The 14816-nt window shown below is 67.4% G+C and overlaps 2 protein-coding genes across 2 annotated transcripts in view; one reads left to right on the forward strand and one right to left on the reverse strand.

Annotated features, from left to right (window-relative positions):
* The window catches only part of NEUROD2 (neuronal differentiation 2), a 3051-nt gene extending 2541 nt beyond the window's left edge, over nt 1-510 (reverse strand). Inside the window, exon 1 of the mRNA XM_015651023.2 lies at nt 330-510. The gene's annotated coding sequence lies outside the window, so the exon portion shown is untranslated. The remainder of the gene's footprint in view (nt 1-329) is intronic.
* Nucleotides 511-11435: 10925 nt separating this feature from the next.
* PPP1R1B (protein phosphatase 1 regulatory inhibitor subunit 1B) lies at nt 11436-14805 on the forward strand. The gene is made up of 5 exons (XM_015650983.2): nt 11436-11697; nt 12800-12860; nt 13307-13329; nt 14048-14120; nt 14220-14805. Exons 1-5 carry the CDS (start codon nt 11617-11619, stop codon nt 14447-14449), a joined length of 468 nt encoding a protein of 155 aa, XP_015506469.1. The 5' UTR covers nt 11436-11616; the 3' UTR covers nt 14450-14805.
* The last annotated feature ends 11 nt before the right edge of the window (nt 14806-14816 follow it).

The raw sequence follows: 14816 nt of genomic DNA on the forward strand, positions 1-14816 counted from the left end.
CCGCGCTGATTTCGTTGATGCCGCTCGGCCGCCGCTGCCCGCTCCGTCCCACCGGGACCGCGGCGCCCCGGGCGTGCCCAGGCTGGGGGGGGAAGACCGGGGGCGGCGAAACCCCAACAACCCCCCTTGTGGGGGGCTCCGGCGGGGGGAGAAAACCCCATCAGCGGGACCCGCGGGGAGTGGGAGAACCGAGGGCCGGGAGAGAACGAAAGACGGGGGGAAAAAAGGGCGAGACGTGGCGGAGAAACAAAATCAACATGGAAGTTGCCTTTTCTCCATTCAAGTTTCCTCCGCTGCCCTCCCAACCCTCCACTTCTTACATAACTCACCTTCGGGCGGACCGCAGGAATTCTTATTTCATTGTTCCCAGCATCTTCTGGGAGCGGGACGCGGCTCCTTGAGGTGCTCCAGCCTCCTGCAGTCCTCTATCCAAAAGGAGGCGAGAGTGGCATCTCTACCCAGCAAAGGGGGTACCAGCTCTGCTGCCAGTGCCATATGGTTGGCACGTCATGCGCGAGAGCTATCACATGAGAGCTAATGATTGACATGCGCTTGCATTCAGGGAGATTTGTCTCTCTGGGGAAGGAGGACTCGCCATCTGTCACTCTGTACTCTAAAAAAAAAAAAAAAAAAAAAAAAAAAAAAAAAAAAAAAAAAAAAAACCTCTTCCAAATCTCCAGCTCTGCCTACACGCTGCAAAATGGGACCCGGGCGAGATGCAGGCGATGGCGGGGCCGGGAGGAACAATGGAGCCAGCGGGAAAACCGGCCATCCCGGCTGGGCCAAGCGTGGCGGGGACACAGGCGGGCGCTGGGGTGAGGGGGGAGATGCCACGGGGACCCTCGCTGGGAGCTGGCATCTGCGGCTCGCCGCAAAATGCCGCGGCGGCTCGCCCAGGTCCGTCCCCACCCTCAGCCAGCAGCCGAGCGGCGATGGCTGCGGTGGCGAGGGCCTGGAGCGGGCTGGGGGCTGCGGCCGGGCACGGCAGAGGTGGTGGCAGTGCCCGCTTTGGCCACGCCGGTGCTGGCGGGGGGCTGCAGGTGTGGTGTGGGCAGGGCTGGTGGCCGCGGGGCCGTGTGTCCCCATGCGGGTGGCACATGGACGTGCTGGCACCCCCGTGGCCACACGGCCACGCCAGCGTCCCTGCACCCCATGGCACAGCCCCACACACCCTCTGTGTGCACACACACTGACACACATCCCCTTGCACACTCACAGCCTCCCTCAGCACACGGGGGATGAGCCTCCACGGATCCCGATCCCACCGTGGTGGTGGTGGGATCTCGAGGCCCAGCCGTGCCATGGTGCAGCCAACGAGGCCTTTGTCAGGCAACTCCTCACGGCTCTGTCACCCTCCGGTCCCCAGATCTGTCCCCACCACAGTGCTGGGCACCCAGAAATGGCCACTGCCCTTTTGGGGCAGCAGCTGGGCCGCAGAACATAAATGGGCACGCGGTGTCCCCAGAAGCCACTTCCCATCACCCGGAGCTCCGGTCCTGGCCGCATCCATCGAGGCTGACACCGTGTCCTGGATCTCCTGTCCCCACAAAACCAGGGGGTCAGGATGTGCCCGGCCTGAGGGGCTGGGTGCCACACTCCAGCACGTGCTGGCCGTACACACTAGGCGAGGGTGGCGTGGACATGACACGGACACGGTGACAGCGGTGGCTGTGCCCACACACACACAAAGGGCTGGCCGTGCCTGGCCACCGGGGCTTTGCCAGGGCCATCAGCGGTGCCCGTTCCCCCTGGTGCAGGTGCCGGGGCTGGCACGTGACAGAGGGGCTCCGCCGGTGGCGAGCGTCCCCCCGGCACGAACCCTCCGACTGTCACTCACGGCTGCGGCCGAGCAGATGGCACCTGGGCTGGAGCCGGCCTGCAGGGAGGCAGGGCCCACCCCGGCCCTGCTGGTGCCACTCTGGGCACGGCTTCCCGGGCATCCTCCTGGCACAAGGTGTCCCTTTCCCTCAGCGCCGTTCAGCTCCCTCTGTCGCTGCCATCTTCGTTTTGCCGGTGGGTGACCCGCTGGGGACGCCGTGCTCCACGAGCCCACCCTCACCTGATGCCTGTGGCACGTCAGAGCCCGCTCTGGGTAAGCCCCCGCTCCTCTGCCATCGGTCCCCAGGCCAGGGGACACCCAGCCCTTGGAGGGTGGCCACATCCCGGGTGTCAGGGCAGTGAAGCCATCGGTGCCCCATTCCTGGCATCAGACTTAGGGCCCCTGGGGCACCGGTGGGGGCCCTGATTCTGCCTGAGGCCGAGGAGATGCCCCAGCGTGAGTGGCCGAGCTGGCCCGTGTGGGGACAAGGGTGGGGACAGGGACGAGCAGCAAGGCCCTGGCCCAGTGTACCCATTACAGCCTAATTAGCAGCCGGTGAGCGCGAGGGTGGGCGCCGGCGTGAGGCTCATCAGCATGCGCAGAGCTTGGAGGGAGAAGAAAGTGGAGACATGAAACGGGGAGAGGAGATGAAAGGGGAGCAGGGAGATGAAAACCCAAACTGCTGCCTCGTGGCCGGGCTGTGCCTGGACACGGCCCACAGAGAGGGCAGGAGTGGGATCCTGGTGTTGTCCCTGTGCTGTCCCCTCCACTGTGACCGTTGATGGCACAGGGCAGAGCAGAGCAGGGGCACCATCCTCATCCTCGTGTGACTTTGGGAAGGGGCTTCATCCAGGGACGTGAGCAGGGGCTGGATGAGCAGCATCCATCCCATGGGAATTATGGCTGTCCTGTGCAGCAGGGGCAGGTGAGGTTGAGGTGAACCCAGCACCAGGCACAGTTTGGGGAGCAGGGTGGGAGCAGGGGCAGGGCTGGGTGCTGCCTTTTTGGGTGTGGGGGCTGGGGGAGATGGTCCCAGTGACCCCAGGGCTCTGCTCCCCATCCCACTGATGGTCCTCGTGTGCAGGGACCGGCTGTCCCAGCACTGCCACCTCTGGTCCCGCTTCTGTCTCTGGTGGCCCCGGTGCCAGGCACACAGCGAGGAGTTTTGGTTTCCTCCTCCAAAATCCATCCTCCAGCAGGAAGGCGATGGATGCAGACGGGGACCCTGCCTGCGGCAGCGACGGCTCCGTCCCCGAGGTGCCAGGGGACACGTGCCACGGGGAGGGACACGGTGAGGGCACGGAAGCAGCTCGGCGCTGGCAGAGCCGGCGGTGGGAGCCGGGTGCTGGGTGGTGCCGGGACGCGGCTGGGAGCCAGCTGGGCCCGTGGCGGCTCCAGGGGCCCCGCGTGGGGCGAGTTCTCCGGGGCTCAGCCGGCGCCACAGCCCCCGCGTGGGGCCAGCGCCTCGGCCAGGCCACGCTGCCCCTCCCCGGGGTGGCACTGGGGTCATCCCAGCTGTCCCCCATGGCCGGGGGGGTCCCTGCTGCCCCTCGGCGAGGCCGATCCGTGCGGGGCCCGAGCGATGGATCCGGCTCCGGCATCTCCCCGCGAGCGGTGGCGGGGGGAGGCGGGGGCCGCTGCCAGATGGAGCCGGCTCTGCACTGCAATATTTCTGGGAGGTGAAGGCTGGGGAGAGATGGATGCGCTAACGTGCGGCGGAGCCACCGCCGGGAATGTCACTGAGGGGAGGAGAGCAGCGGGAGCAGGAGCTGAGCCCATCCCTGTCCCCATCCCTGTCCCCGTCCTTGTCCTCGCTGCCTTCGGGCCGGGTCCCTGGAGCAGCTCCTCCCTCGTAGGACCCATCCCTGGGCATCCTCCAGTCACCGGGTGAGCAGGGCCCCAGCTGCGGGTGGGGGGCTCTGGGGGATGGGGAGGGGTGGGTGGTGCCCTGCCTGTCCCCGTGTCCCTAAATGTCCCTGCAGTGGTGACTGCAGGGTCATGGGTGGGGAGCTTGGGAGGAGGAGGAAGCTGATGGAGGAGGGAGCTGAGGGAAGAGAGGGGGGGCCCTGGCTGAACTGGCATCAGGGGGGTTTTGGGAACTCCTTCATCTTCTGCCAGAGGAGGATGGGGAGATGCTGTGCCAGCCCTGGGGCTGTGCTGTGGCTGCTTCACCCACTGGATCCTGCTCCCAGGGCATCCAAATTCCTGCTCATAACCCCTGCCTGTGTCCCCAACATGTCACCCAGCCTGTGTCCCCAGCATGTCACCCAGCCTGGCCCCCCAGCCTGGCCCCCCAGCCTGGCCCCCACACTCACACACAGGCCAGGGACTTGACAAGTGCTCTTTAAGCCACACGTTGTTAATTAGGAAAATGACACCTGGGAATTGCCCAGTGGGAAACTGCCAGAGCCGCGGCTCCGTGTGGCGCTGAGGACAGATGATCACGGGGTGGGGACACAGGGGACTTACACCCCCTGCCCCACGCTCCTCTGTCACCTGAGGGGGTCAAATGTCCTTTGGGGACGGTGAGGGGGCTGGGACAAGGGACCCCAAGCCAGTGCTGCCATTGTGCCACCAGCAGAGCTGGCTGTTGCTGAGGTAACAAGGCCAGCCTGATGACGTCACAAAGGTCTATGACATCACAACCGCTCTGTGACATCATCAGGCTGCAGGACTGGCCACAGCAGCCTCACCATGGCCACCGTGGCGGGTCGGGGGTCCCACACTGGCGGTGCCACCGTGGCAGATGGCAGCTGCCAGGGCCCGTTTCGGGGGGCTGCCAGGGCCCGGTGCTGGGGGGATGCGGCACACGGGGGGTGGTGAGGGCTGCCCGTGGCCGTGGCTCCCTCCATCGCCCCCCAAAAGCAGGGACAGGCAGTGGGTGGCCCTCCCGGCAGTGCACTGAGTGTGTCAGGCCTCAGCCAGACGGGTGGACACAGGTGAAGGGACACCTGGGTGGCACCAGGGACAAAGGCCAAGGGGCTGGGGGTGCCAAGCCGCATCCCCCGGAGCCTCAGGTCACATCCCTCGGGAGCGGCTCCAGCGCTGCCATCGCACAGCTCAGCCGCTCCCACCAGCCCCGGGGACCCCGGTGAGGGGCACCCTGGGGTGCTCCCGCCATCCCCGGGTGCTCCAATCCCTGGGGACCCCCATCCCACCTCCCGGGTGCCTTTGGAGACCCCCACCCCGAGAAGCAGCGCCCCCACCCCAGCCCCGAGCTGGGGGGAGCCCGGCAGGGAGTGGATTTGGGGAGATGGGGAGGGTCTCCATGGCGACAGAGCGCGATGACGACAGTCGCCATGGCGAGGCTGCGTGGCCCGGCCCGTTGCCATGGCGATGCGCCTGGCACAGCGAGTCGCCATGGAGATGGCCGAGGGATGGAGCGGTCCCCATGGCTCGGGGACCCGGGCTGGGATGGGATGGGGGAAAGGGGGTGACCCGGGGGCTGAGCCCCCCAAACCCCACACGGGGCCTCGCCGGTGCCGCCGCCCGCCCGGTGCCGCCTCGTGCCCGGTGCCGCCGCCGCCGCCCGGGATCATTTTCACGAGGCTTTTCCACTCCAGTTCACACTCCCATCTGACAGGCCCAACTTCTCATTTTCAGAGTAATCACTCCACTGCACTAATTGCACATGCAAATATGCAAATTCGTATTAATTAATTACTATACTAATTAGTTCTGTGGTATTTGCGAGTAATAAATCATTCGGAGGGAGCGGGAAGCTGGAGACCTGGCCCATTTACACTTCGCATAAAAATTTAATAGGCGCTCCGGCTGATCCGGGACAGCCGCGCCACCGCACTTAAAGGGACAGAGCTGGCCTGGCACGGCGTGGGGGGCACCGGCCCCCCCGGCCCCACCGCAGCGAGGGGGTCAGGGCGTGCAGAGTGGGCGGGGAAAGGCAAAATTGGGGAAAAGCACCGGGGAGGAGGAATAGGGGTGGTTTGGGGGCGTGTGATGTGAGGGGGGTGATGGATGTGGTGGGCTCGGTGGTTTCCTCGTGGGGAAACTGAGGCAGGGAGGACAGGCTGGTCCCCACGCTGCACCCCAGTGTGGGGGGGTCTTGCCTCGCCTGGTGGTGTCAGACCCCTCCTGGCACTGAAGGATGGGGTACCCGGTGGGGTCACCCTGCTTGGCAGCCGGGTGGGCTCTGACCGGGCACCGCTGCTGCACTGGCACGGTGACCACGCCACAACGGTGACCACACCAACACTGCCACCAGACTGGCACCGTGACCACACTGCCACCATGATTGTGCCAGCATCACCACTGTGACCACACCAACACTGCCACCAGACTGGCACTGTGACCGTGCCAGCATCACGACTGTGACCACACCGGCACAGTGACCAGATGCCACCACACGCCAACACGGTGACCGCACCATCACAGCGACCACATTGGCACCGTGCTCGCTCTGGCACCGCCACCACGCCAGCACCGTGACCGTGCCAGCACAGTGACCACGCTCTCAGGGTGACCATGCTGGCACCACGACCAGGCTGGCACCGCCACCACTCTGGCACTGTGACCATGCCAGCACAGTGACCACGCTCTCAGGGTGACCATGCTGGCACCACGACCAGGCTGGCACTGCCACCACGCTGGCACTGTGACCATGCCAGCACAGTGACCACGCTCTCAGGGTGACCACACTGGCACCACGACCAGGCTGGCACCGCCACCACGCCGGCGCCGCGCTCGCGCCAGCTCGGCGCAGCCGCTCCCCGCTGCCACCTTGGGGGATTTTGCGAGCCTTTAATTGTCGTAAGCACAGATTAATTAAGCAGCGATAAACACAAACCCATGCATTATTGATGAATAAGGGTGAGTTCAGGTTGGTGCGATCGGTGTAATTAAATATAAACCTCAAGCTGCCCATTGTTAACGGACAAATTACATTACTATTGCGACACGTGTCGGGGCGCCGCGGACGGCGAGGGGCTCACGCCCTTGCACCTCCACCCACAGCCTCCGGAGAGGGGGTGTGGGACAGGAATGGGGACCCCCCAGTGCCGGGGTCGGGCCCTTTCCCATCCTGGATCCGTGTGCAGCAAGGATGGTGCTCCATAGGCCCAGGGACACATCACCAGCCCACGGATCCGTGCAGACGGCAGGAGAGATGGGGGGTCCCCGCAGGACCCCGCTGGGGTGTGGGGATGTGTGGGGGCTGTGGACGGCACAGCCCTGCCCCACACACGGATGCACACACGGATGCACACGCATGAACATCTCTGGCACACACGTGAGCACACGCGTGCCCGTCCCTGGCACACACACACATCCACACACAGCCAGGCTCCTCCTTCCTTGTTCCCTCCTCCCGTACCCAAACACCCCCCTGGCAGCAGGGAACCCCCCCTCACCGTGTCCCCACATCCCCGACCCCCCCCTGCATGACCGGAGCCCCCCCGTGGGCATCACACGGTCCCCTGTGTCCCTCTGGGACCCCCCTGTGCCAGGCACCATGGCCGTGTCCCCTCCCCGCAGGCACCGGGCTCTCCCCGTTGAGTCCCCGGGGACACCCCCGCACCTCCACGGGGACAAGTGACAATGACCCCGGGGGGCTGCGGGAGAGTGGCGAGCCCGGCTGTGCCCCCCTGGCCCCCCTCGCCCGGCGCGGGGTGGGGGTGCCAGCTGGAAGCTATTTATTAACCAGTCATGGTTAAATTGGTTTATAAATTAACAGATGTTTTAACTTTATTCTTTCTTCTGGGAATGGAGGCAGCAAACTGGTCTGTGCTGGCGGCCGGGACCCCCCCGGGGGGGGTCAGAGATGGGAGTAGGGGGAGTGGGGCTGGGAGCCCCCCCTTCAGCCCACCCTGGCAGGGATCCGGGGGGGCACCAGGATGAGTTTTGGGCTCCCTTGGTGTCCCACCTCCGCAGGGAAGGGAGCGGGTGAGGCTTCAGCCTGTAGAGGCCTCGTGCTACAGGTGGGTAAACTGAGGCACGTGATGTCCCCCAAGCAGAGGAGACCCCCGGGCTGCCTCTCCGAGCCTCAGCATTGCACCCCTTCCCTCCTGGAACCCCCCCAGACTTGCCCACGCCCCATTCACCCTTTATCCTCCCGGTATTCCCCCACAAAGTTCTCCCGTCCGAGGCTTGACCTCGTGCACACCCTGGCACCGGGCATGAACCCCCCCAAAGCAGCACAGCCCTCCTTGGGTGGGTGCCCACCCCGGGGGTTGTCTCAGGACCCCCCAGTGCCCCCAGCCCCCAATCCCACCCCACGGTGTGGGTGCGAGGCTCGGCACGGGCCGGTGGCCGGTGGCTGCCAACCAGGACGGCTCCGCTCCGGCCACCCTGTGCCAAAGCCCTTGAGCCGCTGCCCGGCCCACGCTGCCGTGCCAGCCCCGGTGGCCGTGCCAGGCTGGCCATGCCAGCGTCGGCAGTGACATCTGCCACCGCGTGCCGCGGAGCCCACGGGCACACGGGGCTGGTGAGGGCACCGATGGCACCGGGACCGGGCACAGCCAGGGGCGGCCGGGGGAACGCAGCCCCCTGCCCACCCTGCTGGGGGTTCAGGGGTGCGGCTCCTCCTCGTCGTGCTTGGTGTGGGGACACAATACTCCATCCTGCCGGGAATCCAGGGAATTCAGGGACACAAACCCTCCTCGGGCCAGCCTTGGAGCCCCCACACTTTTCCTGGGATAGGGTTCTGCAGACCACCCCCCATAATGCTAAAGACGTGGGATTGGAGCCCCCCGATCGCGGTGGGCTATAGGGGTGCAGCCCCCCAGTCCTGCCAGCGCCGGGCAGTGCCTCAGTTTCCCCATGGCACCCCCCAGTGCTGCCCAGTGACCCTGAACAGCGCAGTGGGTGCCCCTTCCCCAGCCCCCCATGAAGCCCCATTTAGGAAAGGTCCCTCCCAGGTCCCCGTTCCCTCTGCAGCCCCCCAGGGTGGTCGCTGGGGGGGTTCCCGGCAGCGAAGGGGTTAAGCCCCTTGCGTACCCCCCCCCTTCTCCCACCGCCCCCTCGGGCTCCCACGCGTGCTCTGCTCCCACGCGTGTTCCCACTCCCGGCATCTCCTCTGCACCCAGGGGAGCACCGGCCCCCACCCGCCGCCCCCGCTGCAGCTCCTGGGGGGCGGCGGCACCCACCGGGGGTCTTGGGGTGCTGGGGGGTTCTCGGGGGGCTCTGCCCAGGGGGAGCTGGGAGGGGACACACCGGAGCGGGGTGAGGGACACCCCCACGGGGCCGGGCGGGGATACCGGGCTGAGGGGAGCTGGGAGGGGGTCCCGGCACCCCCGAGCCGACCCCCGCCCATCCTGTGGCCACGCCCCCTCAGTGCACAGGCCCCGCCCCCCCGACACTCACCCTTGGACCGTGCCATCGTCCCGGTGTGTTTGTCCCCACGATGCGCTGTCCCCGCAAGGCCCTGCCCCAGTCAGGTCCTGTCCCCGTGGCGCCCTGTCCCCCACAATCCTGCGTCCCTGATGCGCCACAACACTGTCCCCTCCACACCCTGTCCCCACCATGCTCCGTCACAGGGACACTTCGTCCTCACGGGACCCTGTCCCCGCGGTGCTCCATCTCCAGCACAGCCTGTCCCCATCCCTGGGACACTTCGTCCTCACGGGACCCTGTCCCCAGGGTGCTCCACCCCCAGCACACCCTGTCCCCATGGTGCTCCATCGCCACCCTGTCCCCGTGGCACCCTGTCCCCACGACGCTCGCTCCCTGCTGCACCCCACCACCACAACACTCCGTCCCCAGCTCTGTCCCCATCTTGTCCCCACGCAGGTCCATCCCCACACCCTCTGCCCCCGGGACACCGCGCCACGTCCGTCCCCACGGCTCCGCGGTGGGCGCAGGCTCCTGCTCCTCGCCGGTGCCCGCTGGCGGGGGGCGAGCGCTTCTTCCCTCAACCTGCTGCTATTTTTACTCCCTCTGCGGGAGGATTCGCTGCTGCGCGGAGCTGCAGCCCCCGCGGCACCGCGGCACGGGCACGGGGACGGGCACGGCACGGGGACGGGCACGGCACGGGGTGCCCACGGTGCCGTCCCGGCGACGAACGGGGCCATGTGTGCCACACGTGTGCCTGGAAGGTGCCCCCGTGTTCCGGGCCCGGTGTGGCCCCCCCGTGCCACGCTGCAGGTGCCACCCGCGGGTGACGGTGCGTGGGCGCGGGCGCGGGCGGCGCGTGCCGATCCCGGGGGGCTGCGGGTGCTGGCGCTGCCGCAGCGCAGCGAGGGGAGGGGGCCCGGCCACCCCCTCACACGGCGTCTTCGTGGGTGGGAGAAGCGGGAACAGCAGCGGGATGGAGCCCGGGAACCTGTTGCCATAACGACTCCGGTCCCGGGATGGGGACGATGCTCAGAACCTGGCACGGGATCACCCGGCACAGGGTGACCGAGGGACCCCTCACTTTGTCCCCAGAGTTTGGTCTCCGTGAGGACACTGGGCTCTGACGGAGCCTGTCCCTGATTTGTCCCCACCTGAGTGGTCACTGCCACAGGTATAAGTTTGTCACCAAGAGCTAGGTTTTGTCACCCAGAGCCCGGCTTTGTCACACAGAGCCAAGATTTGTCACGCAGACCCAAGATTTGTCACCCAGAGCTGGACTTTGTCACCTAGAGCTGGGCTTTGCCACTCAGAGCCGAGATTTGCCACCCAGAGCCGAGATTTGCCACCCAGAGCCAAGATTAGTCACCCAGAGCCGGGCTGTGCCGTGTTTTGCCGAGCTTTGCCGCGTGGTGCCGGGCGGGCGGGAGGCTGGTCCATGGCTCGGTGCCACTCGGGTAAATATTTTGCTGGAGCGGTGGCTGCTGGCCCACGGCCACCCGCAGCCGTTGGAGCACCGGGAGATCCGGGGGACGGAGCCAGTTCCCAGCTCCCCCTTCCTCGTTCCTGCTCAGAGGCGGCTTCCACCGACACCGCCCCGGGACATCCCAGGAGGGGACGAGCCAGCGCTCCGGCTGCTGGCGACCCCGCTGTCCCCCTGCCTGGGGACCCCCTGGCTGTGGCCCTTCAGTGGGGCAGGAGAGGTGCCCTCGATGTCCCCCGCTCCCTGCCTGGGCTGTGCAGCCCTGGTGCCCAGCGTTGCCCTGGGGGATGAGCCCCCGCTTCCCCAGGGGAACATTTTGTGTCCCGTGGGGTTTTCTATGGGGAAAATCTCCAAAAGCTGGGGAAGAGCCAGGGCAGGTGGGCACAACCCTGGCTGAAGACACAGCCCCCCTACCCCCGACATCCCGGGGGCTGCAGGGGAGGGTGGGGGGACCCCCAGCACACAGGCGATGGGATGTTTTGGGAGTCCCATGTCCCCACCGATGTCCCCTGCACAGATCCCCAGAGTGGTGTCCCCGTCCCGTGTGGCATAGAGTAGCCGGGTGAGGAGAATTTTGCCGCTGCCCACACAGGGGTGGGAGCGGCTGTCCCCCCCGTCCCCTCTCCCCCACCTCTGGGGAGACTCGGGCATAAGGGACAGGGACACACATGGAGCCACCCGTCCCTGTCCCATCCCAACCGGCCACCGCAGGCGGGGTCCCCCATGGCAGGGAAGGGGTTAAGGACCCCCCATAGGTTGGCTGAACCCCCTGGGGGGCTCCCCAAGGGCTCATTACCGCGGCCTCAGCCCCCCTGCCCGGGGAGGGGGGGATGAATAATTCAGCGCCTGGTAGGAAGACGTGTCCTCCCTCCCTCTCCTTCCTCCTCCTCCTCCTCCTCCTCACCGGCTCTGCCTTCCCCACCTCCCGCCACTCTCATTCCTCGCCGTACCGAGCCCCGGGTGCCACCGAACTCCGCTCGGTACCGGTGCCAGAGACCCCCCCCGGCTCCGGTGACTCCCGGCCAAGGCCATGGACCCCAAGGAGCGCAAGAAGATCCAGTTCTCCGTGCCGGCCCCCCCCAGCAACCTGGACCCCCGCGCCGTGGAGATGGTGAGGGCGGGGAGCGGGGACACCCCGGGGGTCCCTCCTCTCGGCCAGGGCCAAGCGCTGCCGGTGACCTCCGGGCACGGAGGGACCCCCGGGATGACCGTGTGGGACGGGAGGGGGACGCGGGAGAGCCGCAGGAGGGAGGCGGGGAAGGACGGGGACACTGGGGACGGGATGGGGACAGAGCGGGACAGGAGGGAGGGGATGGGACAAGGGGGATCTGAGGCGACAAGAGGGACGGGATGGGAGCGGGAGAGCAGGACGAGAGGGATCGGAGGGGACAGAGGGGACAAGGCAGGGGATGGGACAAGGGGGATCGGAGGGGACAAGAGGGACGGGATGGGAGCGGGAGAGCAGGACGAGAGGGATCGGAGGGGACAGAGGGGACAAGGCAGGGGATGGAAGGGACAGAGGGGACGGGGGGGATGCGTTGGGACAGATGGGATGGGACAAGGGGGAGGTGGGAGGGGACAGAGGGAGGGAGGGGATGGATCCGGGAGGAGATCGGAAGGGACAGGGGGGACAGCAGGGAGAGGATGGGACCGGCAGGGCGAGGGGGATCGGAGAGGGCAGGGCATGGGACGGGAGGGACAGACCGGACGGGACTGCGTGGGGGACACCGAAAGGGACGGGAGGTGGGAGAGAGGGGGACAGACGAGAGAGCTCCAAGGTCCCCGTGGAAGCTGCGTCCCGAGCAGGAAGAGTTGTGCCGGGGGACAGGACAGGGACAGGGACAGGGACAGGGATGGCACAGGAGAGCAGGGAAGGGATGAGAGAGAGGGCACAGGAGGAAGACAGGGTTGGGATGAAGGGGACGGGACACGCTGGGAGTCGGTGCAGCCACCCCCACGCGTTGTCCCTGATCCGAGGGGACGTCCCCAGCACACGCCGGACCCAGAGCCCCCGGGAGGAGCTGGTCTGGGGCTCTCATGGGGCTGGGACGCACTGAGGACACCCCGGGGACCCCGCGCCGGGTGGGCTCGTGGCCCTGCACCCACAGGCGCACACACGCTCACACACGTGCAGACACCTGTCCCTGGGGCGCAGGGCAGGGGACAGGGGGACCCGGGGCGTCCCCAGCCGGTGACACCCCGCTGTGCCCCAGATCCGCCGGCGGAGGCCCACGCCGGCCATGCTCTTCCAGCTCTCCGAACACTCCTCACCAGGTGAGCGGGGTACGGGCGGGACACGGGGCAGGGGATGTCCGGTCCAGGGACGGGGGGCGGTGGCAGGGATGGGACATGGTGTCTGTCACACACGGTGTGGCATGTCTGGGATGGGACATGGTGTCTGTCACACACGGTGTGGCATGTCTGGGATGGGACACGGTGTCTGTCACACGGTGTGGCATGTCTGGGACACGGTGGCAGGGAGGGGACGTGGTGGGGGGTGGGATGTAGTGTCACCTGTGGAATGGGATATCTGGGAAGCAAGACGGTGGCAGGGAGGGGACGGGGTGCCACATAAGGAAGGGGATGGCAGGGAGGGGACGCGGGTCTCCGGCGGGTAGGGAAACTCCTGGAGGGGGGTCCGAGGGTGGGCAGGGCCCTGTTCAGCTCCGCTCGGTGCCGGTGTCCCGCTCACCCCTCTCTCCCCGGCGCCGCTGACACAGAGGACGAGAATCTGCCCTACCAGGTGAGTGGGCGCCGGGACCCCCGCCACAGCCCCGCTCCCCCGTCCCTTGTCCCCCGGGGGGGTTATCGGGGCCCAGCCCCGGCGCCCGGAGCTTATCGGCTCCTTCCCGGCACGGGCACACGGCGCCAGCGCCGGGGACGGGGACACGGGATGGGGACATGGAGCCGAGCCAGGCTGTGGAGTTTGGCCGCGGTGCAAACCAGCGCGTGACCGTGGCGGGGTCACCCCCCCAGTGTCCCCAGTACTGTGTCCCCAGTGCCACATCCCCATGGTGGGGTCCCGAATAGAAGGTCTCCGTAACAGGGTCACCAACAGGCGAACCTCAAAATCACGTCCCCAAGGCAATGTCCCCATAGTGGGGACCCCAATGCCACGTCCTCACGGCAGTGTCCCCACAATGGGGGTCCCCAGCATAGGACCCCCATGACAGGGTCCCCATGGAGGGGTCCTCAGGACGGTGTCCCCAGTACCCCACCCCCAATGCGAGGTCCCCAACGCAGGGTCCCATCATGGTGTCCCCAACTCCCTGTCCCCACTGCCACATCCCCTTAGCAGGATCCTCATTGCTGGGCATGGGGTGGGTGTCAGCCTTCGGTCCCCATCGCGAGAGCCCCATCGCAGCCCCCCACCTCGCCAGGGGGTTCCCGGCTCTCCCGGGGCCGCGGTGACCCCCGTGGGGACACCAGGCCCCCCCATCCCGACACCGCTTCCCCCGCAGCGCTCGGGCGAGGGCTGCCTGCTCAAACCAAAGAGGACCAACCCGTGTGCCTACACCCCGCCCTCGCTCAAAGGTACCGCCCGCGGGGGGCGCGGGGACAGCGGGGGGACTGGGGGGACACCCCGGTGCTCCCAGTGCCCCCAGTTCCCCCCTGACACCGGCGTCTCCCCAGCGGTGCAGCGCATCGTGCAGTCCCACCTGGAGAGTGGCATGGGAGGGGGTGACAGCTCCGACGGGGAGCCCGATGACGGCTGCGACCCCGACAGTGCCCTCGAGTCTGGTGAGGGGGACGGGGGACGTGGGGATGGGGCTGCCGGAGCCCTGGGGACGCGGGGACATGGATGTCAGAGCCTGGGGGACACAGGGACATTCTGGAGCCCGAGGGATGCGGGGATGTGGTGATGGGGCTGCTGGAATCTGGGGATGGGGACATGGCACTGCCAGTGCCCAGGGGACCGGGGGACATTGGGGACACAGAGACAAGGATACCGAAGCCCAGGGGATGTGGGGACAAGGGAACAGCGCTTCTGGAGCCCAGAGAACGTGGAGATAGGATTGCTGGAGCTTGGGGGCCGGGGGCCAGGCTGCTGGAGCAGGGACTGGGGTCGTTATCCCATGTCCTCGGGGACGAGGCGTGTGCCGGGGTTGGCACACGGACTGGCTGCTGCCGCTGCTGCCTGTCCCTGCTGCCGGTGTTTCTTGTCCCCCCCGCCGGGCCGTGTCCCCGTCCCCCGCGGGGCCGGGTGACGCCAGCCGGACCCCCGGCCGC

Source organism: Parus major, chromosome 27 (assembly GCF_001522545.3).
Source record: "Parus major isolate Abel chromosome 27, Parus_major1.1, whole genome shotgun sequence".
In the NCBI taxonomy this organism is placed as follows: domain Eukaryota; kingdom Metazoa; phylum Chordata; class Aves; order Passeriformes; family Paridae; genus Parus; species Parus major.

What these genes read in the sequence shown, in the direction of transcription:
- PPP1R1B (XM_015650983.2), top strand. Translation starts at nt 11,617, where the DNA reads ATGGACCCCAAGGAGCGCAAGAAGATCCAGTTCTCCGTGCCGGCCCCC. An exon ending in ACCCCCGCGCCGTGGAGATG is followed by an intron (nt 11,698 to 12,799) that starts GTGAGGGCGGGG and finishes GCTGTGCCCCAG; the next exon opens with ATCCGCCGGCGGAGGCCCAC. An exon ending in CTCCGAACACTCCTCACCAG is followed by an intron (nt 12,861 to 13,306) that starts GTGAGCGGGGTA and finishes CCGCTGACACAG; the next exon opens with AGGACGAGAATCTGCCCTAC.